The 26922-nt window shown below is 54.4% G+C and overlaps 11 protein-coding genes across 11 annotated transcripts; 6 read left to right on the top strand and 5 right to left on the bottom strand.

The window, feature by feature from the left end:
- Positions 1 to 320: 320 nt before the first annotated feature.
- On the bottom strand, positions 321 to 4559 carry G647_01123 (uncharacterized protein; the record flags this gene model as incomplete). The annotated part of the gene is made up of 7 exons (XM_008724524.1): positions 321 to 862; positions 930 to 1007; positions 1054 to 1088; positions 1140 to 1211; positions 1700 to 2166; positions 2213 to 4247; positions 4300 to 4559. The coding sequence occupies 7 exons, from the start codon at positions 4557 to 4559 to the stop codon at positions 321 to 323; spliced, it is 3489 nt and encodes a 1162-aa protein (XP_008722746.1).
- Positions 4560 to 5263: 704 nt separating this feature from the next.
- On the top strand, positions 5264 to 6871 carry G647_01122 (uncharacterized protein; the record flags this gene model as incomplete). Its single annotated transcript, XM_008724523.1, has 1 exon — positions 5264 to 6871. One exon carries the CDS (start codon positions 5264 to 5266, stop codon positions 6869 to 6871), a length of 1608 nt encoding a protein of 535 aa, XP_008722745.1.
- Positions 6872 to 7357: 486 nt separating this feature from the next.
- Positions 7358 to 8719, bottom strand: G647_01121 (uncharacterized protein; the record flags this gene model as incomplete). The annotated part of the gene is made up of 6 exons (XM_008724522.1): positions 7358 to 7779; positions 7828 to 7900; positions 7951 to 7992; positions 8043 to 8228; positions 8280 to 8466; positions 8517 to 8719. The coding sequence occupies 6 exons, from the start codon at positions 8717 to 8719 to the stop codon at positions 7358 to 7360; spliced, it is 1113 nt and encodes a 370-aa protein (XP_008722744.1).
- Positions 8720 to 10190: 1471 nt separating this feature from the next.
- G647_01120 (uncharacterized protein) lies at positions 10191 to 12917 on the top strand (the record flags this gene model as incomplete). The annotated part of the gene is made up of 2 exons (XM_008724521.1): positions 10191 to 12718; positions 12782 to 12917. The coding sequence occupies 2 exons, from the start codon at positions 10191 to 10193 to the stop codon at positions 12915 to 12917; spliced, it is 2664 nt and encodes an 887-aa protein (XP_008722743.1).
- Positions 12918 to 13581: 664 nt separating this feature from the next.
- On the bottom strand, positions 13582 to 14826 carry G647_01119 (uncharacterized protein; the record flags this gene model as incomplete). The annotated part of the gene is made up of 1 exon (XM_008724520.1): positions 13582 to 14826. One exon carries the CDS (start codon positions 14824 to 14826, stop codon positions 13582 to 13584), a length of 1245 nt encoding a protein of 414 aa, XP_008722742.1.
- Positions 14827 to 16358: 1532 nt separating this feature from the next.
- On the top strand, positions 16359 to 17360 carry G647_01118 (uncharacterized protein; the record flags this gene model as incomplete). The annotated part of the gene is made up of 2 exons (XM_008724519.1): positions 16359 to 16828; positions 16877 to 17360. 2 exons carry the CDS (start codon positions 16359 to 16361, stop codon positions 17358 to 17360), a joined length of 954 nt encoding a protein of 317 aa, XP_008722741.1.
- Positions 17361 to 18711: 1351 nt separating this feature from the next.
- On the top strand, positions 18712 to 19197 carry G647_01117 (uncharacterized protein; the record flags this gene model as incomplete). The annotated part of the gene is made up of 1 exon (XM_008724518.1): positions 18712 to 19197. The coding sequence occupies one exon, from the start codon at positions 18712 to 18714 to the stop codon at positions 19195 to 19197; it is 486 nt and encodes a 161-aa protein (XP_008722740.1).
- Positions 19198 to 20367: 1170 nt separating this feature from the next.
- G647_01116 (uncharacterized protein) lies at positions 20368 to 21577 on the bottom strand (the record flags this gene model as incomplete). The annotated part of the gene is made up of 3 exons (XM_008724517.1): positions 20368 to 20675; positions 20737 to 21343; positions 21401 to 21577. 3 exons carry the CDS (start codon positions 21575 to 21577, stop codon positions 20368 to 20370), a joined length of 1092 nt encoding a protein of 363 aa, XP_008722739.1.
- Positions 21578 to 22553: 976 nt separating this feature from the next.
- On the top strand, positions 22554 to 23249 carry G647_01115 (40S ribosomal protein S7; the record flags this gene model as incomplete). The annotated part of the gene is made up of 2 exons (XM_008724516.1): positions 22554 to 22715; positions 22800 to 23249. The coding sequence occupies 2 exons, from the start codon at positions 22554 to 22556 to the stop codon at positions 23247 to 23249; spliced, it is 612 nt and encodes a 203-aa protein (XP_008722738.1).
- Positions 23250 to 23560: 311 nt separating this feature from the next.
- Positions 23561 to 24637, bottom strand: G647_01114 (uncharacterized protein; the record flags this gene model as incomplete). The annotated part of the gene is made up of 1 exon (XM_008724515.1): positions 23561 to 24637. One exon carries the CDS (start codon positions 24635 to 24637, stop codon positions 23561 to 23563), a length of 1077 nt encoding a protein of 358 aa, XP_008722737.1.
- A 414-nt stretch (positions 24638 to 25051) lies between these two features.
- Positions 25052 to 26776, top strand: G647_01113 (uncharacterized protein; the record flags this gene model as incomplete). The annotated part of the gene is made up of 1 exon (XM_008724514.1): positions 25052 to 26776. One exon carries the CDS (start codon positions 25052 to 25054, stop codon positions 26774 to 26776), a length of 1725 nt encoding a protein of 574 aa, XP_008722736.1.
- Between the last annotated feature and the right edge of the window lie 146 nt (positions 26777 to 26922).

The raw sequence follows: 26922 nt of genomic DNA, 5'->3' as shown, positions 1-26922 counted from the left end.
ATGAACAAGCCCGTTCCAATTGCTAGGGTGTTATCTCCGGGACCGGTCGCGCGCCATTGGCTCTGCTGCTCTGGCGAACGGGACAAAAATGATTTGCCGCTCTTTGCGAAAATGAGACGGAGCGAGGGTCACAGGGATGATGGCATTGCTTCCCTATTGGAATCGAGCATTCATTCAGCGGTCAGAGACACTAATAGCCATTGTGCCATCAGCCCATGCAAGCTACCTCTCATGCGCTTTTGTGATCCTGGAACCTGTCCGGTGGAAACTGCCTCACACAGTACAGATCTTGATACTCCCAGCGCCCTCAGTCGACGCAACTAAAATGTCTCTGGCTCCTCGGCACCGTTCGCTTCCAGATCCGGAATCTCAAATCCCTCCTCTGTGCTATAGAGGATGGTCTGGATGTTCTTGATCAACCCGTTCTCATCTTTTTCGAGGGAAGGATCTTGTTCGCAAGCGGTTTGGAGTAGCAGCTCGATGTCTCTCAATTTGCTAAAGTAGAAGTCTCTCTCCTTCTCCAAACCGCTGATTGCCTCCTTGAGTTGATCGTTTTCAATCTTCAATGCGGCGGACCCGACAGTGGCGGTCCCTGAGGCTCGTGGCGCTGGTCGGTTGACGGGTGTGGTCCCTGTCCTCCGTGTTGTACTCGACCCTGTGCTGGCTCTCGGTGCTGCAGCGGGCGTGGCTGCAGGTGCGCCGGCGGCCTTGCGTCGTGCCACAGCATCGTATTCGTGACCAGGAAAGTATTGGTCCCAGTATCTTTTTGACCACTGAAGGAATTCGAGGTTATCTTGCATTTTGCACTTCACAAGAGACTCGACGGGGACGGTTCGATCGATGCCATGCTTGGTGAAACAATCTTTCAGGCGACCGTCAGTCGGGGTTCGATTCGAGGGTAACGCGCCCCGTTTCGAGGAGGAACATACTTTGTAGTATCTTGAAGTTCTGTATGTAGGCATATTCCGTATTCACATTGAACTTGACTCGGGCCATTGGAACATCAACTATCATGTGATTAGCGCGCACTCATGTACACCGCCGGTGACGTACGGAAGATGGAGTCGAATAACTGGCAGAGAGCGGCGCTATCGACAAGCGGTCAGTGTCATGAAGTCCAATGTTGGAGTATGCCATACCCTGTCCCACATTGCTCTACCTTGGTGATGTTGAGTTGTAGTAGGCCATTTAGCCAGGCGAGGAGTTCTTGCCTGCAAGTCAATTAGCGATGCGCATTGAGAGGCGGGTTTGGCAAGAAGATGGCCGACCTTGACTCGCCCATCGTTGTGCGCAGGCTAACTACTGTAGAGAAGGACAACAGCACAGTAATATCAAAGGCGAAAGGTAGCTGATCAAGCCAAGACAGAGATTTTGTGTCAGGATAACAGAATGCGGGTTTTGTTGCGGCGGCGGTTGCTGCGCAGGGAGGACGAGGACGCCGTGTTGACCTGCAACCGCCAACGCGGTCCCTGAATTTTGGGGATCGAGGGCGAGAGGGGCATCGCCTGGCGCTAATTTGCTACGGGGAAGTGCAGGATCCCTGGCGTCCCCACTGCCTGTAAACAGAGCGTCACGTGAAAATCAAGGCTGAGGCACATGTCAAAACACCTCCAAACCGCTTTTCGTTGCCATTGTTATTACATTGAAAATGTCGTTGCATCTACCTCCCTTCAACCGGCCAGATTCAACCATCATTTACTTCGTCGCTTCGCTCGCATCACTCGCAGGTTTGGCTTTGCCCTCATCGTCTCCCTTCTTCACCGATCCTCCTGCTTCGGCTTCGGCTGGAGACTTATTGGCTTGCTCGTCCGGGACTCCCTTCGTTTGCGGGTTTTGGCCTTCTACATCTGGATGTGGTGGCGCGACATCTGATGGGTTGATCTCATTGCCTTGCTCATCCACCAGTTTTGTCCGCGTCTCGTACTTGGTCTGAAATGACGCTTTGCCCTCTGCCAAAAGCGCCTGGACTTGCGCCTCATCTAGCAGATTCCCATCCTGATCGCGATATTCGACCTTTTCCTCTTGCGCTATCACTCTCCCTTCGCCGATCTGCTGAGAAATTGCGGCTCCAAGCGTATCTTTTCGCTCAGAGTCGATTTGAGCCGACGGCACTGTGGGTGTTGCGTCTCCAAACGGTGGAGGAAGTGGTGTTGAATACTTGGCATACTATCATGTGTTAGCGTAGACCATTCTCGTCAACACAACCACTTACATCAGTATGGAAGGTGTTGCAGTCGAAATCCCAGGTATCAAACAACTTGACAGCTCTGCACTGTTCTTGTGTCCACGGATTGCCGTAAATCAGAGGAGCGTACAAAGTGAAAACACCAATGGCGAACGCTACAAACGCGACTGCGACGCCCCAGGCAAACTCAGGTCGTTTCTTCAGTCCGAGAAGAGAGATGCGATTGAAGACAAAGTCGAAGATCTGGCACATGGCCATGATGGCAAAGTAGAGGGCCGGAAAATAGTGGTGTAGGAACAACTGTCTTGCCATCAGGTAGAAGGGGAAGTAGTGGAATGCCCATCCCAGAACGGTCTGGCCGACTTCGTAGTCGAACCGCTTGAAGTTGACGTTGGAATAGTCGTTGCAACTGCGTTGCCAGCGGAGGATGGAGATTCCTTTGAAGACCACGTAGGTCAAGATGGCCAAAGTCGATGGCCACCAGATGGCCGGGTTGCCCAGCAAATAGACTTGGCGATGGTGTTTGCCCCAGAAATTGATGCCACGTTTGAGAATGGGCCACGAACCTGGACGAGAGTCCCAAGCGTGTGACTCGACCAAGCCCGCGTTGGTCCTCCACATGACCTTCTGTAGTTCCCAGAACTTGCCGAGGAAGCCGGGGTTTCTGTAGTTGACCTTCTCGGCCGTTTCATTCAGCATTGGGTGATGGTTCTGCTCGATATACCACACGCTGTTGGGAAGAGTGCCGCCCTTGGCGCAGGTAACCTCCTGCTGCTCGAAGCCCCAGTCCGGCAGTTTGACCTTGTGCGAGAAAAGCACACAGCCAGTCATGACGTGCACAAGCTTGAACTTGGACTGGATCGTTCTCAGTCTCTTCTTCGCCTCATCGCCATCGGACATAGACTTGACAATCTCGACGCGAAATAGATCGTTGGCATCGCCTTCAAATCCTTCATAGCCGTAAGCTGTAACTTCCTGTTGCCACTCGGCCTCGGTTACGGGAGGTCGGACATCATGAGAATGGACTCGACGATGGGTCATGAGGTGATACAGCCTGATAACGTCGCCGTCCTTGATGGGCTCGGTCAAGTTGCCCCATGCCTGGGGACCGGTAACGGTGACATTGTCTGGAGTGACAGGTTGAGTCTGATTCTCAAGAAGGAAGATGTTGTTCTCGTCCTTGTGAGGGTACAGGGTGACTTGCTGTTGTTTGCTGCCTGCAGGGTACATGTGCGGGTGAGAGTGGAGATAGCCACCTTGAGTATTGTGGTGTCGCAACGTTACCTCGCTCCCAAAGAGGATGTCCGCGGGAGTGTCCGCCATGCCCTTGTTGTTCAATGTTGCCTGGAATTCGGAAGACATGAACCCATCTCCATCACCAGGGTTGACCAGGCAGAGAAAGTGGATGCCGAACATGCCGACGTAGAATGCCACCGGGATGACGATGAGACAGAAAACCCGCGCAAAAAAGTGCTTAGCCCACCTTCTGGGAGTTACGTTGACACTGTCTCCGAGCAAGACCCAGAGCTGAAGAAGGGTCAAGCTGCCGACCCAGGCAATGGTGAACAGACCAACCCACTTGACGCTGACAGTTGCACCCAGGCCGAGACCGGTAGCCGCAAGCCAGAACCACCAACTAGCATCGAAGGCGCGTTCGGGACCCAGCTCATTCTGATTTGAGAAACATGTCCATGCCAGAGCGGTGAAAGCGGTGCAGATGACCAAGGGCGAATCGAGAAGAATCAAGCGGGATTGTGTAACCAAGCCATTTTCAAAGATCAAGAGTGCGGCACCCAAGCAAGCCGTAACTGTCCTGCACCCGTATGCTTTTAACGTCAGAAACATGGTAGGAATGGTAAGGACGCCGAGAATCGCAGGTAGCAGGCGCATTGACACGTATGGCACCTTGGGCTCGAGGTAGTCCTTTCCGATGTCCTTGAAGTCGAAGTCACCATTGAAGCCGGCCAGCCAGCCAGCAAGAGTGATGAGGAGCTTGGCAAGAGGAGGGTGGACGTCCATGAAGAATTTGCCCTTGATGTATTTTGTCGCAAAGCCACCAAAGCTACGGATCTGTCAGTGAAATGTTTCCCAGCTGCGCAACCACCAGGACTTACTGGACCTCGTCAAAGACGACACTGGTAGGCTGGTAGATCCTGAACAAGCGGACCACAGCAGCGAGCAGGGTCAGCAGCGCCATAACCTGGTAGTCGCTCATGGGTAACAAGAACACATCGTTGTCTGTGACACCCTCTGATGCATAGCTCTTCTTCTTGCCAGGCTGAGTCCGAACAACATCACTGCCGGTCTGACTCGGTGTTGATGCAGGGACAGCTTTGTGAGAGGCCGCATTCTTCCGCGTAGTTGTCGCCGCCATCGTGGGCAGACACGCGAGTCCCGATCTCAGTAGAAATGGATGGTGTAGTAAGGTGGTGGGAGAAGGCTGAACGGGGTGAGGAGGTCAAAGGCCTTTTTCGGCCCCTTCGTGTTAGGATGCTAGGGGGAAAGTCAGGATGAAAAGAAAGACAAGAAGAGAAATCTTGGTCAAAAGACCATGGCTAGAAAGAAGAAGACAGCACGAAGGAATAACACCCAAGGGGGCTCCAAAGTGAAGACTGGAAGTCCAGGTACTCAGGAGAAAGTGCACAATTGACAACTGTTCGTTATTGTCTGTCTCCGCACTGAAATGCAGCCAGCCCTGTGCTGCACGATGCTGCACATGCGCGTCGTATGATGCTAAGTTTAGGCGTCCCTAAGGTCCCTAAGCGTAGGGTGGCCTGCTCTCCCACACCAGTGACACTCCCCCTTTCAAAGCCGACTTGATCTCCACACGCTCAAGACTCCAGCCACAGGCGGCACTAGCCACATTTACAGATTTCCATCCAAGGTTCGCATTTTGCGCAACTTCCATGTCAACCTGCTCCAGCTTCAAAGTCCACGCACTTCACCTTTCAACAGCGGTCGCGGCGCATCCATGGTATCGAAGCCCTGCAGGATCCCAGTTTGATGACACAGAATCCAGCAAAGAAGTGAGGGGCAACCGTAGCAATTCTGCCCACCACTGGGCTGGTTCGGACAGCCATGGCCGCCAACGGGGTACCCGACCTCCCAGAGAGTGTCTCCAAGCCCCCAGAGGGCGTGGTCCTACCGCCTAAAGACATCCGCGCAATCATAGAGAAGACTGCAGGCTACGTCGCCCGCAATGGATCCGTCTTCGAAGACCGCATCCGCGATAAAGAGCAGTCGAATCCGAAGTTCTCGTTCCTGTCGCCTCAGGACGCCTATGCGCCGTTCTACCAGTGGCGATTGTCGGAGGTCAAATCAGGACGTGGCACCGCTGTTTCTGCTGGGAGGACAGGCGACGCGACGCCTGTGCCCGAGAAGCCCAAGGGCCCAGAGCCGCCGCCAGAATTTCAATTCAGTGCGCGCATGCCGAACATCAGTGCCCTGGACCTCGAAGTCGTCAAGCTGACGGCACTACACGTCGCGCGCAAGGGCAAGAGCTGGATGACGGCACTATCGCAACGAGAAGCACGAAATTTCCAATTCGACTTCCTCCGGCCCCAACACTCCCTCTACAACTTCTTCCAACGCCTTGTCGACCAGTACACCATCCTCCTTCAGACCGGTCTCGAGGGCCAAAAAGCCGAGCAAGCACGTATCCAAGTCCTTCAAGCAAACCTCCAAGATCGCTTCCGGGTGCTAGCCTCCGCGAAGAAACGCTCCGAATACATTAGATGGCAAGAAACCCAAAAACAAAAGAAAGAAGAAGCAGAAGAGGCCGAGCGGATAGCATACGCTCAGATCGACTGGCACGATTTTGTCGTGGTGGAAACAGTCCTGTTCACCGAGGCAGACGAACAGGCCGATCTGCCGCCTCCGACGACGTTAAACGACCTACAAAGCGCCAGTCTCGAGCAAAAAGCGATGATGAGTCTGGCCCGGCCGGACATGCGCATCGAAGAAGCCATGCCCACAGACGACATGAACGGGTACGCGTACAACGATCCCTACGCGACCTATCCGCAGAACAACGGCTATGCCCCTGCCCCGGAGGCAGCACAGGCATACCCAGCGTACTCACCCTCTCCCTTCCCACCTCAACCGTCACCAGCCCCAGCACCCGTTCCCGTACAAGCTTATTCGCCCGCGCCTCCCGCAGCCGTTCCCTCACCACAGCCACCTGCCACCGCGTCTCCAGCTCCTCAACTACCGGGGCAACCCCCGATGCGCATCAAACAGGACTACATCCCGCGTGCCCAGGCCCGAGCAGCACAATCCCGCGTCGCCACGGCCCTGTGTCCCAACTGCGGCCAACAGATCCCGGTCGCAGAACTCGACTCGCATCTTCGCATTGAATTGTTGGATCCCCGCTGGAAAGAACAGCAGTCCAAGGCAGCCGCGAGGTTCAGCACGACGAATCTGGGAGGCACAGATGTGGCTGCTAACCTCAAGAGGTTGAGAGCGCGAACGGATGGGGTAGTGAACGATCCCGTGGCAGAGGCAGCCGCTCGTGTGCTGGGTGAGCAGGAAGAGGAAGAGAGGAGGAAGAGGTTGAAGCTGGACAGTCAACCTGCAGCGGCACAGTACTCTGGTCTTGGTGTTGCAGGCCACCCGGTGGCTCAGCAGGGCCAAAAACCGGACGTGCAAGAACAGATACGCCAAATTCACAACAAGTACAAGTCATGAGACGAAAAGCTTGGACTGAAGGAGGTACGGTGCTCAATCGTGAACATGGAGCAGCCTTAAAGAGTTTGCTAAAGCTTCGTGCTTGAAGCCATTCAATAAAATGTATTATCGTATCCACATACTTTGTACGATGTGGAAGATGAGCCCATCTCATCACGGGAATAACCACTAACCGACTCTTAGAGTTATTCCTTCATACAGATGTTCCGTGATTACATATTGTTCCCATGCGCCTTGCAAAACCCGCACTGCTCGAGCACTGTTTGAGGGCTTTCAAGCTAGCGGAGTCCAGCTCTGCTCGTTGTGCATCAATACAACGATAACAATCATGAAGAAACTTGCTTGAACACGAAAGCAGTAGAACGGATGGGGTATCCGATAGTTTACACACTTAACATAGAGAACAATGTGGAAGCCTTCCAGAAGCCGTAGACGGCTTGGGGAACAGGCAGCACATCCAGCAAATCAAACATGTCGCCTTCGAGATCAAGTCGGAACGGTGGTCCTATCATGGACTGTGTTACCATTCGCAGCCGGTCCTAGAGTGGTGTTTGTGGCTCCAGAACCCAGTCGAGCGGGTTGATACGTGCCGGATCGCTCCTCCTTCGACTGCCGTGAGGCGACAGGGGAGATCGAGCGGTCAGGAATCACGGCTGTTGGGCTGACAACGGGCCGGGTGAGGTCCTCTTCAGGGCGGTACGCAGAAGCTTCGAGATCGTCGAAGTCCTGACCTGGGTTTGCAGTCTGGTATTCGCAGCTCTTGATGAACCAAAAGAAGCCGGCGGCGAGAATAGCTCCAAGCAGCGGTCCAACCCAGTAGATCCAGTGTTCACTTGGGAAGCGGCGGTTAGCCACGCAAGGACCGAAGCTTCGAGCTGGATTCAGTGATCCACCGGTGTAGTAGACGCCTGCGTCATGTCAGGAGTGTCCTCTGTCATTTGTGAAGATCTGCCTACCGCCTAGCTCAGCGATGAAGAGAGACAAGCCGATACCGACAGGAGCGAGATATGTCCCTTTGTGTTTCTCGGCCTGCGGAAAGTTGTCAGCGATCAATCACCCCAGGTTATGAGGCCACTCACGGCAAGCATAATGATGGTGAAGACAAGTTGAGCGGTGAGGAACTACAGCGGCGTTAGCAGGCTCTTCCGGCTCTCCCTCCTTTCAGGCGTACCATTTCAATGAAGAGACCCTGCGCCTTGCTTGTTCCCCCGCTAAGAGACGTCGTGACGGCAAGAGGCCCAGGAAACAGTGCCTTGACCAACCCCGCCGATGCCATAGCGCCAAGCATTTGTGCGATGAAGACAAGCCCACCACGAAGGAATGGGACGGCGCCGATCAGACACAGACCAAGAGTCACCTGGCAGATTATCAGTCCACGTCAACTCTTCCTCTGGTTTGCGTCACGTACAGCTGGGTTGAACAGTCCTCCTGAGATTCTGAAGAAGATCCATGCATTGACGGCGAGAGAGAAACCGAAGCAGAGGCTGATGTAGAGGAGTTGGATGGGGTTCGGGCCCTGCGGCAGATCCGTACTCTGCGAGCCACTTGTGGTTTGAGGAGTGTTGGCGACTTGAGTCCCGGCAAAGGCGAAGAAGCTGAATGACTGTCAGTCTTGACTCACAAGCGGTTTGGAGGTGAGGCTCACAGGAAAAGAAAGGTGCCGACAAATTCGCCGGCCATGGCAATGAAATGATTTCGAGGCTTGTTGGGGATTCTCATGAAGAATGAGGATGTCTTCGGGCCTTGCATTTTCTCGTCTGCACCAGCAGGTGTTGCTCCGGTCCTTGGTCCTCTGTGTCGACCAAAGACGCCTGGCATAAAGCCAGACTTGGGATTGATATTGTCCATTGCCACGGTTCGTTCCTGCCTCTTGAGTCACGCGCACCTGCTGGCCACGACCGGTAGGAGGAAGGTGCGACCACACTGGGCGGGAAAGAGTCGCTCACACACGAGGCTGCCTTCGCTCCCGTATCACTGCTATAACCAATGGATGCGGGAAGACTCGGTCACTGAACGGCTTCGGGACAATTCAAGGGCGACAATGAAGCCCAGTGCAAGCGGTCTAGGAGATCAAGGACGACGCAAAGACACATTCAGCTCCGAGATGGAACAGATAAGGGCCATTATGATCGACACGGCATCAAAAAGGTCATGGTGGCGCACCACCAGCGGCACACGAAGCAGCAGGTCATCAATGGAGCAAACTCTCGATCCCAGGTAAAGATTTGTGGAGGTTTGATAGTGGCTCTTGGAAAACCGATGTGGTGCATCGTCATATCTTAGGCGAATGGTCAAGGGATGAACCTAGACGAGCATCGACTGCTGAGATGGAGAATCGGCGTAGGCATTTTGCATGACGAAAGAGGCACCCTTGTACGGAGTCGATTGGGCATGGCGCCCTCCAGCCCAGCCTTAGCCGCAGACCAGTGGAAGCCAATGGCTCTATGGGGTGAGCCTAAGCTTGAAGAGGAGGCAAATGGGGGCGACTAACGCCCGAGCCAAGTGATCCCGAGTGTTTAGCGATCAAAAAGTTCTGCTATGGCACTTGACGTGGGCTGGCGGCACGGGCTGGAGGAATGGGCTGGAAGACATCGGGCACAGGACGTTGTTTCTCGGGCTTCACTCGTGCACGCTTCAGTTAACTCGTATCAACGTACCCTGGGCCACCACAGGCATACACGGTGCTGGGTCGTGCATGATTGAGCGTGTCATACGAGGCAGCCGACGGGTCAAAATGTCATCACTGCTCAAAGTCCACACGCGAGCATTTGCTGTACGACGCGCAATCTTTGATTGCCAAAAGTCTTGAAGTCAATAGTAGCACTGAGTCACCGCTTGGAGCCCCCCAACATGATTAAGGTTTCAGACGGCAGCACGCACGAGTTGATGATTGTATACAGGAATAGTGGACACCCGATGTCCTCGTTGTCTACTGGGCAGGTGCTCACGGGATCCATTTATCGCTCTCTTCGGTTACGGAGTCCTGGGTATCTTGTACAGACTAATCATGTGACTCGTACTTGGCTCGTCGGGCGCTGAAGTTGGGCGACATCACGTGATGACTTTCGTCCTTGTCCCGCATCTGATCTCCGAGTATGTCGATCCAGACCAGGCTGCATTGACAGTTGCCAACTTCAACTCGGAGAACCATCCTTCCTAAAGTCTTTGCCATACTGCTTCTATCCACCTTCGCTGAGAGCCTCTTATCAACGGCGTGCTGTCCTCCTGCGCAACGTCGAGGGCGTGTCAATGCATGGAGTCTTGTTCCGTGTCTCCTGACCTCCCGTGGCAATAGCCTCCTCCTATACACCTTACAACCATGCGTCCATTTCGATTCCTACTGTTACTCATATTCTTCGTTGCTCTCCCCATTGCACTGACCTGCTGGTCATTTCTCGCGGCCGGCGACGAGAGCCCGGCAGACTCATTCAATGCCGGCTACAACACCAGACCCAGTCGCTTGAGGGCGCTTTTCTCATTCTCAACCCCGTCCTCCTTGTTCCCACCCTCGGCTGTCATTAGCCTCACCAACGACAACTCGACCTTCTTCTTGGCACGGCCTGCTGCCTTTGGACCAAGCCTGCCATCGAGGGGGCTGAGCGGACAACTATGGGTAGGAAAGGGTTTTGGAGACGATGCTTTATTGAAGGAGGAGAACCTCCATGTAGCAGGATGGGAACTTGGTTGCTCAGACGTTCCAGGTTGGGCTGAAGAAAGGGCGCAGAGCATCAAACACGTCACGGCTCTCGAACATGATGAGAGAAAAACAAAATTACGCCGGAGTCTGGACAATGTTGGGACGGAACACGACAGCGCCGCAATGGATGGGTCCTTTATCGAAGACGATGGCACTGACGACTATCTACACCATCCACTCCCCGATTCGAACCCCGCACCCTCTGGTCAACCTGGCGAGCCTGCAAAAGCCGAGTCGGACAAGAACAAGACGCCCACTCATGCCGATATTGAGTCCTTACAAGAAAGCGCTGCTATCGCAGGAAAGATCGTTATGCTCAGTCGGGGCGGTTGCGGTTTCCTGGAAAAGGTCAAGTGGGCTCAGCGTCGTGGAGGCATCGCCCTGATCGTTGGAGACAACGAAAAGGGTGCGCAGTTGACGATCATGTATGCCAAGGGCGATACTTCCAATGTCACGATACCGGCACTCTTCACGTCATACACATCTGCCCATCTGCTGTCTTCGCTTGTCCCAGCCGAAGAGAAGGACGACGAAGAAACGAACACCCCGAGCTCGGGGAAAACTTCAAACCAGAACCAGGACGCAAACAAGCCTGTTTTTACATCTACGAAGCCCGCGAGCGAGCGAGCGACCACCGTACCAGGGGACAAGGATGACGCAGACAACAGCTGGGTAGGTAATGTATTGTCCGCCATGGGCCTGAACGACAATTCTCCGTTTTCACAACACGAGGACAGTCGCCGACCCCCCAGCAGTGGGAATGTAGAATGGGTGCTAGTCGAAGACTGGAAGGAAGAAGCGCGCCCAGACCCTTTGGAGGAGGCAAATACGCTCCCTATTCTTCCCACGTCGTCTGCACCGGCGCCCAGGCCTAAAACCACGAGTGCAAAACGGCCGGGCGAAGATGACTTCGTCATCGGTGTCCAAGATTGGCGAGACGCTGATCTCGTTGCGCCGAAGCCTGCAACTACCTCATCGAGTAATGCGGGAAAGGCAGGAAAGGATATTGTCCATGATTCTCTCAGCTTGGTGAAGACGTCAAGCAGTCCAGAAGCCACTCTCAAGGGCGGCAGCATCACTCCTGGAAGTGGAGAGTATGACCACGAGAAATCTGAACCTCCGAACCGCTTCAACCGTGGCAAAGCTCCTTCAAACCAAAGATATGGCCATGACACCGACCGTCAAAGTAGGGAGAGGGCCTCGTGGCTCGATGTCTTCCGGTCTGGCGACTCTCCAAGGGCGTCGAATGGAGGTTCTTTAGCAGAGCAAAGCAGTCACGGAGAAAAGGTTCAAAGCGCCAAATCAGCATCACCGGAAGATGACAACGAGCGCGCCGGCTTGTGGGTAACCCTCACCCCTACCAGCGTCTCGACCAGCCCATTCTTCGACACTCTGCTCGTCCTGGTCGTCAGTCCCCTGATGACTTTGACGGTTGTGTACGCACTGCTACTCCTCCGCTCGCGTATCCGACGAAGAAGATGGCGTGCACCGAAGTCCGTGGTCGACCGACTACCAGTCCGGACGTACCATACCATGACCACAGCCTCGACAACATCGGCACAAGCATCTCCAGAACATGCATCACCCACCTCTCCACTCCTTATTTCCACAAGTCAAAACGTCTCTCAGCGCCCTCGGCCACGCTCGCAGACCACTGCAGGCAGTTTCGCGGGTGGAACCAGCGCCGAAAGTCAGTTTTTGCAGTCCCGAAGCCCCCAGAACGAGAAGTTGACCACCTCCCCGAAACCTGCAAAACGGAAACGCTACACGGGCCGGCAGGTTGAATGCGTCGTTTGCCTCGAGGAGTACGTCGATGGCGAAAGCCAAGTCATGTCCCTCCCCTGCGGACATGAATTCCACGCCGAATGCATCACGCCGTGGTTGGTGACTAGGCGGCGGACTTGTCCAATCTGTAAGGGCGACGTAGTACGGAGCATGGCCCGCCAGCGGGCGCCACATGTCGCCGAGGGTGACGACTCGGAGGATAGCGGCGCGGAAAACGGCGTGCGCCTCGACGAGAGTACGAGCGATGATGTCCAGAACCGCGTCGCCCAGACAATCAACGAGGAGCCAAGTGCCGCCATACCCATCCCCACCGTCGGTCGAGAAGACGAGGACATCGAGCGCGGCCAGGACCCGGATGTTCCCCTGTTGGGAGGCGAGGGGTCCATGGAATCCTCCAGCACCATCACAACCACAACGGCGACTCCCAGAGGCGGCCTGACGCGACCACGGCACGGGCGAGACGGCGAAGGACAGTCCACGTGGAGGAATATTGTCAGCGGGAGCGTCAATCGCTTGAGTGGCGATACGCTGTGGAGGCAGACGCCCGTCGATCGGAATCGATGAGACGACCGGTGTGGTCGAGCCCGTGCGGCAGACGTCGTCATCGTTTTGATATACCCTCTTTTTTTTTGTCACATTAGCCTGGATGGACGGGGTGGGTTGAGTTTGGTAAAACGCCGCCTAGAGCGAACCACTACAGCTGCAATGGATTCTTGGATGCATTGTTGCATTGTTGCATAATTGTAGTTTTCCCATTTCTCGCATGGGATGAATTGTTCCTCGGATGTGTTGTTGCTGCACTGTGCTACGTTATCACCTCCTACTCTTTCCTCCCGTGGCTGCGTGACGTGTGCCACACCCATCTACAGGAGTTCCGATCGTTAAATTCGACAACGCTGGTAAGGACTATGGTGATTTCGGTGTCGTTTCTAGACCCAGGCACGACCAAATACTGGACAGATAATCGTTGCTCTTCATTGGGTATATCGAAGGTGAATAATATACAACACGTGGTGTAACATGGCAAGTCAGAAACTACATATCCGCTCGGTAAACATCGCGATGCGTCAGCTCATCTTCAAACCCCCCGCCCCGGTTCTGTTATGTCTCGCCGAAATAGATGCTGGTCGTACTACTACAGATGCATGACGAGAAGAGCAAAGTGTGCTGAACAAAGTATCTTGAAAAGTATACTGAGCGGCACGGCGCCCACCTTGGTGTAGGTAATTCACCGCACTTTGGGGAACGGCGTCCAATGTCCCGTCATGCTCGTCTTCTTTCTCAACTCGGACTGTGACTCCCGCTTCTGGACGTTCGGTGGTGCGGGCTCGGGAACACCCGTGGGATGTTCCTCGTCGACAAGGTAATGCCGAGTCTCTACGGCTAGAGCGCTCATGTCTGGTTTGTATGGTTGCATATTGGCCGGCATAACCCAGCCCTCTGGCGGCGGGATCTCGACCTTTTCGCCTGTTTGTCCGTCGACAATGAAGTGTCGGGCAGGCAGGATCTCGACGGCTTTGATGGGCTGCGTGTAGGTGTAGTAGTGATGGACGTGGATCTCTCTGGTGATTTCTTCTTGCACGATCTCGGTCTTGTTGTTCTTGATCACTTCGTGCGTTACTGCTGGCTTCACGACCTCCTCCACGTAGGTGTGTTCGGTTTTGCCTGGTCTGAAGCCGGCAGGGAGTAGCACGTGTTCATTCTTCAGCGCACTGGCGCCGGGCGACTGCACCGGTGCCGTGGCTCCTGCGCTTGGAAAGTCCGAGGTCGGGATGTAGTAGCGGGGGTTCAGGGGAGAGGGATCGTTGGGTGCTAGTGGTTGGTGTCGAGGTGTTCGAGGAGGGTTGGTGGGACTCTGAATGCTACCTGCCGATGATGAGCGTTCGCTGTCAGAGTCTAGTTTGGTGTTGCTCTCCGTTAGAGAAGGTTTGGGTCTTATAGAAAGCAGTCCGTGAGTAGGCGGTGCTGGCTTTAGCTCTGCAGGAGGTTCTTTGGTTGGTCTCGGTTGGTCTGTCGTGCTGGCAACAGGCTTCCTTCGTAACGACGAGCGCCGCTCAGGAATTGTCTGAGGTAGGTGAGGTAATGCAGAGGTGTTTTGCTGGTTGGAAGGCGATCCTTGCGAATCAGCGACAGCTTGGGACATCGCAAGAGTCGTGGCAGTATTCTTCATAGCAGGTTGCGAAGAACGTTTCCGCAGACGACTTCTAGACCGGGACCGGGGGACGGGATGGGCAGACTCATGATTGACGGTGGGAGCCGCTGTAGCAGGGCGCTGAACGGGATCTTCCAGCCATTGGTGTGGCGGAGAGTTGTCGCTATGACTGAGGTGTCGGTTTCGGCTGCGTCTTCGACTTCGACTTCGACTGTGACTTCTCTGTTGCTCGGTCTGCATGACGTAGGGAGCAGGAAAGCACTTCCAATTGGCATGGCCCGTGTCTGAGAAACGATGAGTGGGCGTCACGGCAGTGGCCATGACAGCTGCACGAAGCTTCTAGCAAAGAAAAGTGGTGCCCCTCCACAAACTTCTGGTGTGGTGTTGACCTACTGGGTACCGAGCAGAGATACATGAGGCAGATCGAAAGGGCAGATCCCCAGCAGCAGAGACACGGGACACACAACCGACGACACCCCTTCCACGCTACCCACCTCCTCTGACCTCCTGTCTGATATCTGCGTCGCGCAAGAAGGGCTCTCTCTCGGCTCTCCATGGCTAGGCTGAATTGCTCGAAGCGATCCCCCTCGTTTGCACGCACGGATCCAAACTTAAATCATGGTCAACGACGACCTTACCCAACGCGGGCGAGAAAGAAAGACATGGCTCAGGGATACCCATGGAGCCGAAGCTGAAGTCAAGAACAAGAACCCTGGCGAACCCACCATTGCCACGGCCACGCGTGAGGATTGGACCATGATCGACGAAAACTGGGCAGGTGGCTTGATCAGGAAGAGCAGGCGGATGCTCAGCATGGGCGAGCACGGGACGTGGCTTTCACTAACTAGGGGAATGGCCTAGGGCACGTTCTAGCTGCCAGAGCGTGGTGCGCATGGGCGTGGATGGGAAAGTGGCGGGTCTCCGGGGGCCGTGTAGGGATTGGCCCGGGTTTAACTAACGCAAGCCACGCACTGAACTGATGAGGTCAACGCCAACGGCTGCCAGGGAGAACTCCAGGGAATGCCCGAGAGGCTTGAACGGCTGTCCGCCTGTGGCTTGAACCCCAACGTCAGCACCGTGGTCTGTTTTGACTTCAATCATCATCACTCGCCACAATCCGGATTCGACTACGAGATGGACCATCCTCCCCATTGCGGTTGGGCGTATCATGACGCACCCGGTGCACCCTGCGCACCCTGCGCACCCCTGTGTGCGAGTAAGATCGAGTGTGGCTTGTGCCCTCTGCACGCACGGGATGCACGACGGCCTTGGAAAATGCAACACGACTCTATGGTGCCATCCCATGACGGCACGGTCAACGGTTGAGAAAGACACCGTTGAACTCCGTGGCAGCGATGGAAACGGCCCACGTAACTTTCAGCGGCGGTGAGTGTTCCTTAGGCTCCCTCGGAGATCGCTCTACGGCGTCCACAGAACGAAAATCTGAGATCTGAATCCAAAAATGCAAAGCTTGTTCGGTGACGATCTGACACCTCTTTGGGTATATGCAGGACATTTTCGGCGAATTCTAGCTAACGCATCTGATCGACAGATGAAAGGAGACGCTGATAGCCGAGATCAGTCCCAATCACGTCGATTCCCTTTGTCGACACTTCCCTAAGTTCGATCTCTTGCGGGTCACTGACCTCACAACGAGGGGCCCGGTCCAAGCTTAGCTTTGCTCAATATGATATCACAACCTTGCGAGATGGGGCAAAGTATGGTAACGTCTCATATGGTCCTCCGGTGTATAAATGGTCGCTAGGTACCTCGAATTTCTCTTTCGGAGGTAGATCACATCAATTACACTTTCACCTCTTTGTCAACATCAGAAACGACCACATACATTCACAATGGAAGCAGCAAGAGCCGCCGTGCAGAAACTTACCGGCAATCGGGGCCACCATACCTCAGTCGAAGAGACTGTTGTCCCTGCCGTCACACATGAAGCCGTCAAGCCTCACCGCCACGAGGAAGTCACCCAGGCAGTCGACCGTGAAGTGCATCAACACCACTATCATACCACAGTGCAACCTCTTACCCACCAAGAGCGGCTCCCAGAGAAGCACACTCATAATATCCTCCCGGCTGAACATCGCGAGTTTCACCATGACGACGAATCGGCAACCAAGGAAAGGCTCGCTGCTGAGATGGCCAATTTCAAGAGCCACTCCACAACCCACGAGACCGTCCACACCCAAGCTGCAGCACCCACCGTGACTGGCGAGCACGTTCACCACCATGTCCACGAGACCGTCGTCCCGGTTGTCCACAAGGAAACCATCCAGCCTGAAGTTGTCCACACCACCATCCCTGTCCACGAGTAAGTCTGTCCGCTTTAAATGAATTTCCCGGTGTTGACTTTCTGCAGGACACATCACGCTGCTGCTCAGCATCACGGACTGTCTGCCCTGCCCATGAAGACGCTTGACGAATTCAAGGCGGCAGGTGGTGCCTTGGTTGGTGGTCACCACTCAAGCCATGAGGAGTATGAGGGTGCACCTCGTCCCTATAATGACAAGCTTGCCACGACCTTCGACAAACTTGAAGAAAAGTTCCACAGTGGTCATCACTCCACCGGCACCACAACCGGCACCACTGGTCTCGGCGATCACAACAAAGCCCATCGTCCTACCGACTCCGGTGTTGGAGGTGTCGGCAACGATCTTACATCAGGAGGCATTGGCAGGGATCATCATCACCACGAGAACGGCAGCAGCGTTGGCGACAAGCACCTTGGGGCCAGAGGTGCTGGCCCTATGGGCACCACCGAAGGAGCAAAGCCTAGCCTGGCTGATCGGATGAATCCTCGTGTCGATGCGGATGGCGATGGAAAACGCGGCTTCATGGACTAGGGTGAATATTCTATGAGAGCGCGGAGTTGATGATTTTAATGAAATTTCTTTCCGTCGTCGTCGGCCCCTTGGAAAAGTACTCCAAAAGTCCGACATGGATATACAGACTCCAGCAATGAGAAATGTTATATACCTGACGAAGAACTATAATGTCAATTTTGTAACAATCTCTTGAAATGTAGATTTGGTCGCTGCCACGCTTCCTGCACTTCTACAAAATTATCTGCCACCACCTCGTCTCGCACTGCTTCTTCTCGCATTACGCCGCGGACGACTGCAGCTTACAAATTCCGTGCCGGGACGAAGTCCTCAAACGCGCAGAGGAGCCTGAACAGCTCAATCAGAGAGCGCGTTCTCAATGCGGGGTGGAAGCTTTTCTTCACATCCGCGCTCCTCGCCGAGGAACAACAGCGTGCTCCATCACCTGGACATCGCCTCGGATGCCAGGCCGTCGTAGCCAGAGAACGATCGGGCAACGATCTGTCATCATGCAGAAGCTTGATCACCTAATAAACAGGCTTGAAAGGTCAGTTCGTTTCCGTGGACGTGGGGATTGAAAAACGTCTCCATGCACGTTTTGCGAGAGCAAATGAGTTTCGTCTCTCACGTTCGTCGCATCCAATAATTATACCTGACCTGCGCGATCCCAAGCACCAAGCTATATAAGAGTCTTGAAGCTTCAGCGATTTTCCTGAATCCAGCTTTGAGACTCACATTGCGTGAAGCTGTATCGCAGGTTCCTTGACTACATTACTTCATTCTTAGCTCTCCTGACGACCGGCTCATCAACAGCTTACCACCATGTCTGGTGAGATTATCCTGTACGATCTTCCCTCGAAGCAGGGATTCGCTTGGAGTCTGAACCCTTGGAAGAGTAAGTCATTGTGGTGTCGGGGTTGGTGTCGATGATGTCTTACTTTTCGCTAACGTCTGCGTCGAGCTCGGCTCACGTTGAACATCAAGGGTGTGCCATACAAGACCGTGTGGGTGGAATATCCCGATTTGAAGCCGACATTCCAGAAGCTGTAAGTGTGCACGTGAACACTGCTGGTAAAGCACAGATGCATCGCCATCCAAGCAGTCAGTCAGTCAGTCGGTCTGTACAGATGTCAAGGCAGATCACTTTACTCGCATCCTTTCGACCCTTTCACCCTTTAGTTGTCGGGATCAGCACGGCGCACTCCATACTGCGTGTCTCAATGATGGTCGCGAGATTCATATCATCTTCATCAATCACATACCTACACACCCACTCACTTACTCATTCACGCACAGGGGACTTCCGCCCAACGACTCCGGCCCCTACGAATATACTTCCCCAACGGTCCGCCTTCCCAATGGCGACCACGTGATGGACTCGCGCAAGATCGTCGAGCGCCTCGAGGCCCTCTACCCGACCCCGTCACTGCATCTGGACTCACCGTACCAGGGGCGCATCGAGCACTTCCTGCCCAAACTCGTCGGGACGGTCCGGCCGATCTTCATGCCCTTGGTGCCCGTCACGTTTCTGAATCCGCCGTCCAAGGCCTATTTCGAGCAGGACCGCGAAAAGGCCGTGGGCATGCCGCTGCAGGAGTACCACGCCAAGAACGCGGAGCAGGCGTACCGCGACGTGGAACCGCTGTGGAAGGAACTGGCGGGTTGGTATGCCGAGAATGACGGCGGCGTGTGGCTTTCCGGCGGCGAGATCATTTACGCCGACGTCATGGTGTTGGGGTTGTTGAGGATGCTCGACAGGCTTGGTGTCGCCGACAGGCTCTGGGCGCTTGAGGGTGGAGAGGTCTTGAAGAAGGTCTATGACGCGGCTGCGAAGTGGTTCGAGAGGGATACTTATTGAGGTTGCTACTGCACCATGGGCTGGACTTGAGAGGTACAGTGGGGCGAGAGGACGAATTGAGAGCGAGGACGAGGGCGAGGAGTTACGCAAGAAGGAGAACGAAATCTCTATGCCCATAGCGTTTTGTAGAGATTACTGATCTGGCCGGCGCACGCGAGTCAACCTTTCCAACAGCAGGGGATATTGCTATTGATGATTGTAAATCAAGAAATGCACACCGCATGGCACCGTGGCTTTTCAGCCGCGCGAGAGCAACCATGTCGTCTAAACAGAACAGGGCAACAACTCTTTCGGGCTGCCGTCATGTGTACAGTAATTGTGTATCTCGGGCTGCGCGTCCATACCACGTCGTACAGATTTTGTGGTTGTAAAGCTGAAAAAGTCAAGATGTAGAGCACACATCGGGCCATTCCATGGCCTGTGGCCGAAATCATGGACGGTTGTGATGCTAAACGCCGTGGATCTCGATACTGAAGTACTCAAATGGTAGGCGAAGAAGATGGAGGTGCGGTCGCATCGTCCGCGTCGGGCTTTTCGAGGTTTAGGCAATCCACCATACATAAGGCTGGGCGCGAGGCGAGGCGAGGCAGGGAAGGACAGGGGTAACGGGGGCCATTTGGTCTTCCTAGAAGAGGGTACCTTCCATTTCTGGATGGTGTCGATGCGTACAGCTACTTGGACGGGTGGACTGTCTTGCTCGTTGGCATTTCGGGACCAGCAGTCGCTGTTAAGCGGCGATAGGAAATATGACGTGAAAGGCAAGCCTTGCTTGTACGAGTTACTCGAATGACCTTAGTCTACTCGACGAGGTACTATGCTGTGCTGTGCTGTGCTATGCTATGCTATCCTGTGCTGTATTGTGTGCGTGTAACCACGGGTCGTATGCAAGGCATCCCAATGTATGTGCAGGTGCAGGTGCAGGTGCATGAGTGATGGTCACAACAAGGAAGAACATGCAAGTGTACTAGATGCTGCGGTTTACGGCCTCTCATGGCGCTGGTCATGTTCAAGGGTTTGATATGACCTATCCTGTAGTTGCGACGGCTTGTCTGATGAGCCGCAGATTCACACGGGTAGGCATTGGCACTGTCTATTATCGAATCTGGACTGTGCATTTCTAATCATCTTCGCGTCAGGCTATCGCCTAGAATAGTTGTTGCCTTGTTTGGCTCATCCCTCCTTCTGCCCTAGAACCGGCCCAGCTAGCTGTATCACCACCTTTCCGAAGTTCTTCTGCTGCCACTGGTACTCAAACGCATCGAGAGCATTGTCCAGACTGAAGATCTTCTCATCTACAACCGGGTGGATGTTGTTGGCGTCAATGGCACGGTTCATGGCCACCAGCTGGGCCTTGGAGCCGATCAAGATGCCGCGAATGATGCAGCCGGCGCCCAGGGCTTCGAGCGTGCTGGGTTCCTTCTCCTGGCCCACACCGCCGAGAAAGCCAATGACGGAGATAACACCTCCAAGTTTGATCGCTGGAAAAGAAGGCACGGTCAGCATAGCAAACAAAATGGCGTGACAGGCCAGGGGACGTACCTTTGAGAGACTGTGCCATCGTACCGGGCCCACCGACTTCGATGATATGATCGACGCCAGCTTTGCCGGGAGAAAGCCTCTTCGCTGTCTCCCCCCAGTTCGGGTCCGTTTTGTAGTTGATGACAATATCTGCGCCGAGTTTCTCCAGTCGCTTCGCTTTGTCGTCCGATGAAGTCGTGGCGATGACAGTCGCGCCGGCGGCCTTAGCGAACTGAATGGCCGAAAGCGAGACGCCGCCCGTGCCTTGTGTGAGGACAACATCCCCGGGCTGGACGGCTTTCGATTGCAAACCAAAGAGAGCGTTCCACGACGTGAGAGGTGCGCAGGTGAGCGTCCCTGCCTCCGTGGGAGACAGGTTTGAGGGCGCTCGAGCGAGACCCCATGCTGGAAAGACGGCGTATTGGCGCAGAGTCCCAGGCGCGCCTCCACCCAAGGCACTGTCAAACATGTCGGGTGTCGGCTCGCCGTGCTGGTGCTTTTGCGTGAACTGTGTGACGACTTTGTCGCCCACTTCGAATTGACTCACCTTGGAGCCGACGGCCAGGATGCGGCCCGCGCCATCTGAGCATGCGACAGTGGGTAGATTAAGCGGCAGAGGATATAGGCCCTAGAGACCGTCAATGGGACCAGGGCTTGACCATCGTTGGGAGATTGTATACTTTACCTTTGGAATCACCAGGTCCCTGTAGTTAAGGGAGACGGCTTGGATCTGAACAAGACAGTCATTCTCGCCAAGTTCAGGGACAGGATAGTCCTTGACAAATTTCAAGTTCTCCCAGCCTGGCTTGTCGCCGCTGCTGCGCTCCACGATCCAGGCAGGTGTAGTCTTTGGTAGGGACATGTTTGCTCTTATGCCTGTCACTGGTCGGATTGCCGGAGAGGAGGACGATGATCTTCAGATGTCACGCTCAGAATGAAGACTGAAAAGCTGAACTGGAAGTCTAACAAGCGTGAGATGAGAGAGAAAAGAGACGGAAGTTATGCCGATTTTCAAGCTCACGGATGAAGTCACAACGCATTTATATAGAATTCTAGTATGCTCCACCTGCGTTAGACGAGGCCACTGGTCGAATCTGGTGTCCTTTAACTCCGATGGATGATACAGTGCCTGTGTCAAGGCGTTCTGGTGACTAGGAACCGCGAGCAATATCTTCTGCCGCCATACAAGGTCGCCTTGGTGCCTCGATTGGTAATTCGAGCTTCAATCTGCCGACTTCGAATGCAAAGGTAATGTTGACGTTTTCTGACTGACGCAACATAACTGGGTCCCGTTTTAAGGCCCGCTTAATCAGGACGGCTGAAGAATACCCGGTAGATTCAGTTGATAGACTGTCCCCGCATGATATGCTTGGCCACCTTCGTCCGGGCCTCCTAAGTCTTGCCCCAGTACCGGCTAGATTGCGACAAAGGATCGTGAAGGGTACATTCATGACCCGTTGCTGAATAATGCAATGGACAACAGCCAGGAAGAGCTAATTCATGTGGACGAGCGGGTACTCGGATACAGAACATGCACAATTCGGCGTCGAGGAAGTTGAGTTTGTTGGTGGGGCTGCCAACTCGTGTTTCCCAGCTAGCCACGTGACCAATTGTAGGGTCGACCATTACAGCCGAAGCGTGCTTTCTCTGCTACGGCGGGCCTTTGATAGCGCAGTGGCAGCACACAATGCACGAAAATCTTGGCGGGCTTGGCGGCAGCAGAAGAATTGTGGATTGGCACCTTCTCGTCGACATCGCTAAGGCACTTTCTACTGACAACCTTCAATCCTCGAGACAGCCTTTGATTGCGGAGACCACGTCAAGCTCTCGTCGCAATCATGTCTCAGCCAGCTCTCAACAAGATCGCCCACAACAGCCCCTCGAGGCAACACCCTTCTGAGCTGGAAACCAGCATCGCAACCGCCCTCTATGAACTCGAGACCAACATCCCTGAACTCAAGGTTGCCTTGAGACCGCTCCAGTTCGTCTCTGCACGCGAGGTATGACAAATTGATACTCGACCATCGTAAAATCTATGCGTGGCAGTCCAAGATTGAGAACTAACACTTATTGATTCTCCATAGCTCGAAGTCGGCCACGGCAAGCGCGCTATTGTCATCTTCGTCCCCGTGCCCCTCCTCGCCGGTTTCCACAAGGTCCAGCAGCGCCTGACCCGCGAACTCGAGAAGAAGTTCTCCGACCGTCACGTCCTGATCCTGGCCATGCGCCGCATCCTGCCCCGCCCAAAGCGGTCCAACCGCTCCCGCACCAGCCAGACCCAGAAGCGTCCCCGTTCTCGAACTCTGACTGCCGTACACGATGCTATCCTCGCTGATGTGGTCTACCCGGTCGAGATTGTGGGCAAGAGATTGAGGACCAAGGAGGATGGCAGCAAGGTGTTGAAGGTCGTGTTGGATGAGAAGGAGCGCGGTGGCGTTGATTACAGACTCGACACTTACTCTGAGGTCTACCGGAAATTGACCGGACGGGTTTGTGGCTTCGAGTTTCCCTTGAGCAGCGCTTCGGATTACTAGGGATGAGATGACTAGGGGTGGAGAGCGCCAAGCAGACATGGTACCACGGCGAAGGGAAAGCACAATCGGCCTGGGCGACGGCTGTCGTTGTTCTCGATGACTATGCATGTACTCGCATCGTATGGAATGGATGGGGGCAGGTGTGGCCACATAGGCATGGTTGCCGGCTCGAAGACAAATGACATACCAATCAATCGAGGGTCAAGTCAGCATCAAACGTCTCGAGTGAGTGAAATTAGCCAATGCATAGAAGACAAAAGACGGGTCAAACTGCCCGCGATTCCATTTTGTTGATTTCTGTACAGGAGATGTTACATCCCAAAGTCTCCTCCTCCAAGTACGTCCTTCATGTTGATGCTCCCACTCCCTCGCTCCAGAGGTTGTGGCTGGTTCTTGCTAGTCTTCCAGCCGATCATGTAGATGACCCTGAAAGTCGCCGGGATCCTGTCCTTTTCGTCCTCTTTGCAATGCAACTCCCTGTAGATGGCTTCATTGGCCAACAGAACGTCCCTCTGAATTGGCCCGCCCATGGACTTGAGAATGGCATTTCCTTCTCCCATGGCTTGAATATCCGTCATCAGAGTAAAAGTGTCAGGGTATTCCACAACGATGTCGTCCACATCCACGGTCAAGAGACTGAACCCTGCTCGCCCAAGGAGATTGCCGATATCCCGCACATCGGCCAATGGTGATATATGCGGGGATACGCCACCCCGGCGCTCCAGGTCAGCCAACTGTAAGGATGAACGCAGTTCGTAGAGTGTATCCCCTCCGAACATGGCCGCGAGAAAGGGAGCATCAGGCTTCAGGATGTTGTTCACGCTCGCCAGAGCCGAGGGGAGATCATTGACCCAGTGGAGAGACAACGAAGATATAACAGCGTCAAATGTGTTCGCCTCGTAGGGTAATGTCTCGAGGGATGGTAGAACCTCCCGAGTGATTGGAACCGCAGGAGCGGGTAATGCGTCGTCCCTATGGAGAGACGTGGGAGAGATGTCTGCGCATGTAAGGTGGTGTATCCGTTCTGAGAGCGGTATCTTTTGCTCCGTTGACCCTGTGGGTAACTCTGGGGCAATGAGAGGTGGCTTGGATAGCGCGTGTGCTATCTGAAGGCTGTTTGCACCCAAGTCGAGGACCCGCGGGAATTCTCGATTGATGTCCAGCAGACGATCGACCAGCCTTTGTGCCACCTCATCTTTCAAATAGTCCACCTGCCTGCTATACTCTGCATTGGCAGCAGTTCTTTCCTTCTGGAGGTATTTGACGTTCTCATTGAAGACTTGATGGGTTGGACCGCCCGGTGCCTGGATTGCGTAACATCTCCGGAAGCAGGGACGCCGTCGAAGAGCCGACGTTGGGAACCACGGCCGTAGCCTCAGCGGCCTCATGTCTGACGGTGGATTTGGAGCCCAGACAAGTCAATGCCTAGCCTATTCGATGGGCAGGAGAGTTGTCTCCCTCGTCAATGATGTCAATACCTGTAGTCGAGTCTGAGGAAGGTTTGCCGCAGACGCGTCTCAACGCGACGGCTTCTGCTTGTCCTTGTAGAGCATCTCTGTGGCAGCAGAGAGCCCGATCAGAGAGTATCTTCGGAAGGCAGCTACTGTCAATCGAGATTGGCAAAGTGATAGGGACCATAGGACGACCTACATGCTGCCCAAATCAGCAGCACCGTCCTCCTGATTCTTCGGTCTTTCCCTGCGACCAAGTCGGGAAAGGTATCCGTACGAGAGTGTCGCTACTGTACGGAGTACTCTCAACGAAATTGTACTCTGCATATAGGAATGCTGAGAAGGGTCACGATGGCTCTCTCCTTTCCCTACACTTTCATCTCCTGCCCCTGTTCAGATGCTTCGCGAAGAGCCCTGAAGTCGGGGCGGATCTCACGGGAGGTCGACTTCGAAGAAATCCAAGACGGAGAAGACACGTTCGATCCTAGGAATCCTCGTTCAGCATTCTCTTTATTCCCTCCCGAGCACTTGTTGTACTGCGAGGAATGTCACGAGATCAAGTGCCCCCGCTGTGTGACCGAAGAGATCAATGCTACTTATTGCCCAGACTGTTTGTTCGAGAGTCCTAGGGCAATGGTGAGAGGGGAAGGGAACCGGTGTCCTCGAAACTGTTTTCATTGCCCAATATGTAGGTCCCAGATGATCACCACTTCTATCGGCGACACGAAAGATGGTCCTTTCATCCTGAACTGCAACTATTGTATGTGGAATACTCTTGACGTCGGGATCAAGTTCGACAAGCCGACGGGCCTTCGTGGGCAACTTGACGGGATCGCAAACGGGGGCTTACGAAAGCCTTCCCAACAGAAGCCACACAGTGATCAAGATGGTCTGGGCCGCAAGTCGTCACTCTCTCGGCCTCCGTTGTCTCAAGAAGAGCTTGAGGCTGCCTCCGAAGGCAAGCAACAACCAACGACACAATTGCCAGTGGACGCCACAGCGAGATTCAGCGCTCTGAGGGCATTCTACAAGGATCAGATTGCAGAGTCATCGGCCACAGATGCTGGCTTTCCAGCGTCCGCGCTGGACATAGCCTACTCATCACCATCATCCCTCCAACGAATCATGAATATCTATACCAACCGAGAAAACTCCCTGAAGAGAGCGAAACAGAAGCTCACGATCATGCGCGAAGCCCGAACAAGCAGCGAAGGCTTGCAGCTCCCCGATCCCTCCCAACAGACATCGTGTCATTTCGACGAGACAACAACATCTCCACAGCGAACATCTCAATACCCATCCTTCATCGGCAACACGCAAGCTCGTACAGTCTCTGAACTCCGACCTATGCCAACACTCATGCGCACAAAGCGTTCCAAACGATGCGCAACCTGCAAGCACATCCTCACCCGACCGGAACTCAAAATCTCCTCAGCTAGATACCGCATCAAGCTGATCGCCCTCAGCTACGTCCCCTTTGTGAGCATTAAGCCACTTCCCATCACGGGCGGCCTTCTCCCATCGGGCCCAGATGGAAGTGACGTGGTCCTCGCCCCAGGGAAACCTGTGCAATTCATCATGACACTCCGCAATCCCCTCTTCGACGACGTGAATGTCAGCTTGGGAAGCCCGAGTACCACGCCAGGGAAGCACGGCCACCGAGTCACAATCCTCTGCCCCCAATTTCAGCTCGGAAAGAACAGTGACGCTTGGGACGATGCATTGAATACTGTGCCTAAACCGGCTCCATCCGGTGATGCCAACACAGCAGGCGGAGAACAAATCGCCGGTAAGCTGTACGACCAAGGACGAAATTGGGCAAGCGTAGTGATTGAGATCATCCCCGCGAGTATCTTCAGAAAGCAGGGTGAAGAGTTAGGTGAGGACGAGGATGTCGTTGAGATTCCCATCCGGGTGAGGCTAGAGTGGACGGTCACCGAAGACGCTGATGCAGGGATCGTCGAGAGGCGAAAACGGGAGAGGGAGAAAGTGCTTGACGAAGATGGGGAGGCAGATGACGGGAAGAGGGAGTTGAGTTATTGGATGGTTCTTGGGATCGGGCGGGTGGACTGTTGATGAGAGCATAACAGAACTGGAGTTGTTGGACTCAGAGAAAGATATGGCTGCTCACGATACCTAGAGACTCACTTCAACCGAGCTGGTTATGAAGGTCTTCTTGACGCGGGCCTGAAGGTTTTGTTGCGCGTGATCGCTTTCTGAGC

This window comes from Cladophialophora carrionii, assembly GCF_000365165.1.
Source record: "Cladophialophora carrionii CBS 160.54 unplaced genomic scaffold supercont1.1, whole genome shotgun sequence".
Classification (NCBI taxonomy): Eukaryota; Fungi; Ascomycota; class Eurotiomycetes; order Chaetothyriales; family Herpotrichiellaceae; genus Cladophialophora; species Cladophialophora carrionii.
Note: the sequence above shows the minus strand (reverse complement) of the source record. Positions and strands in the feature narration are given on the sequence as shown.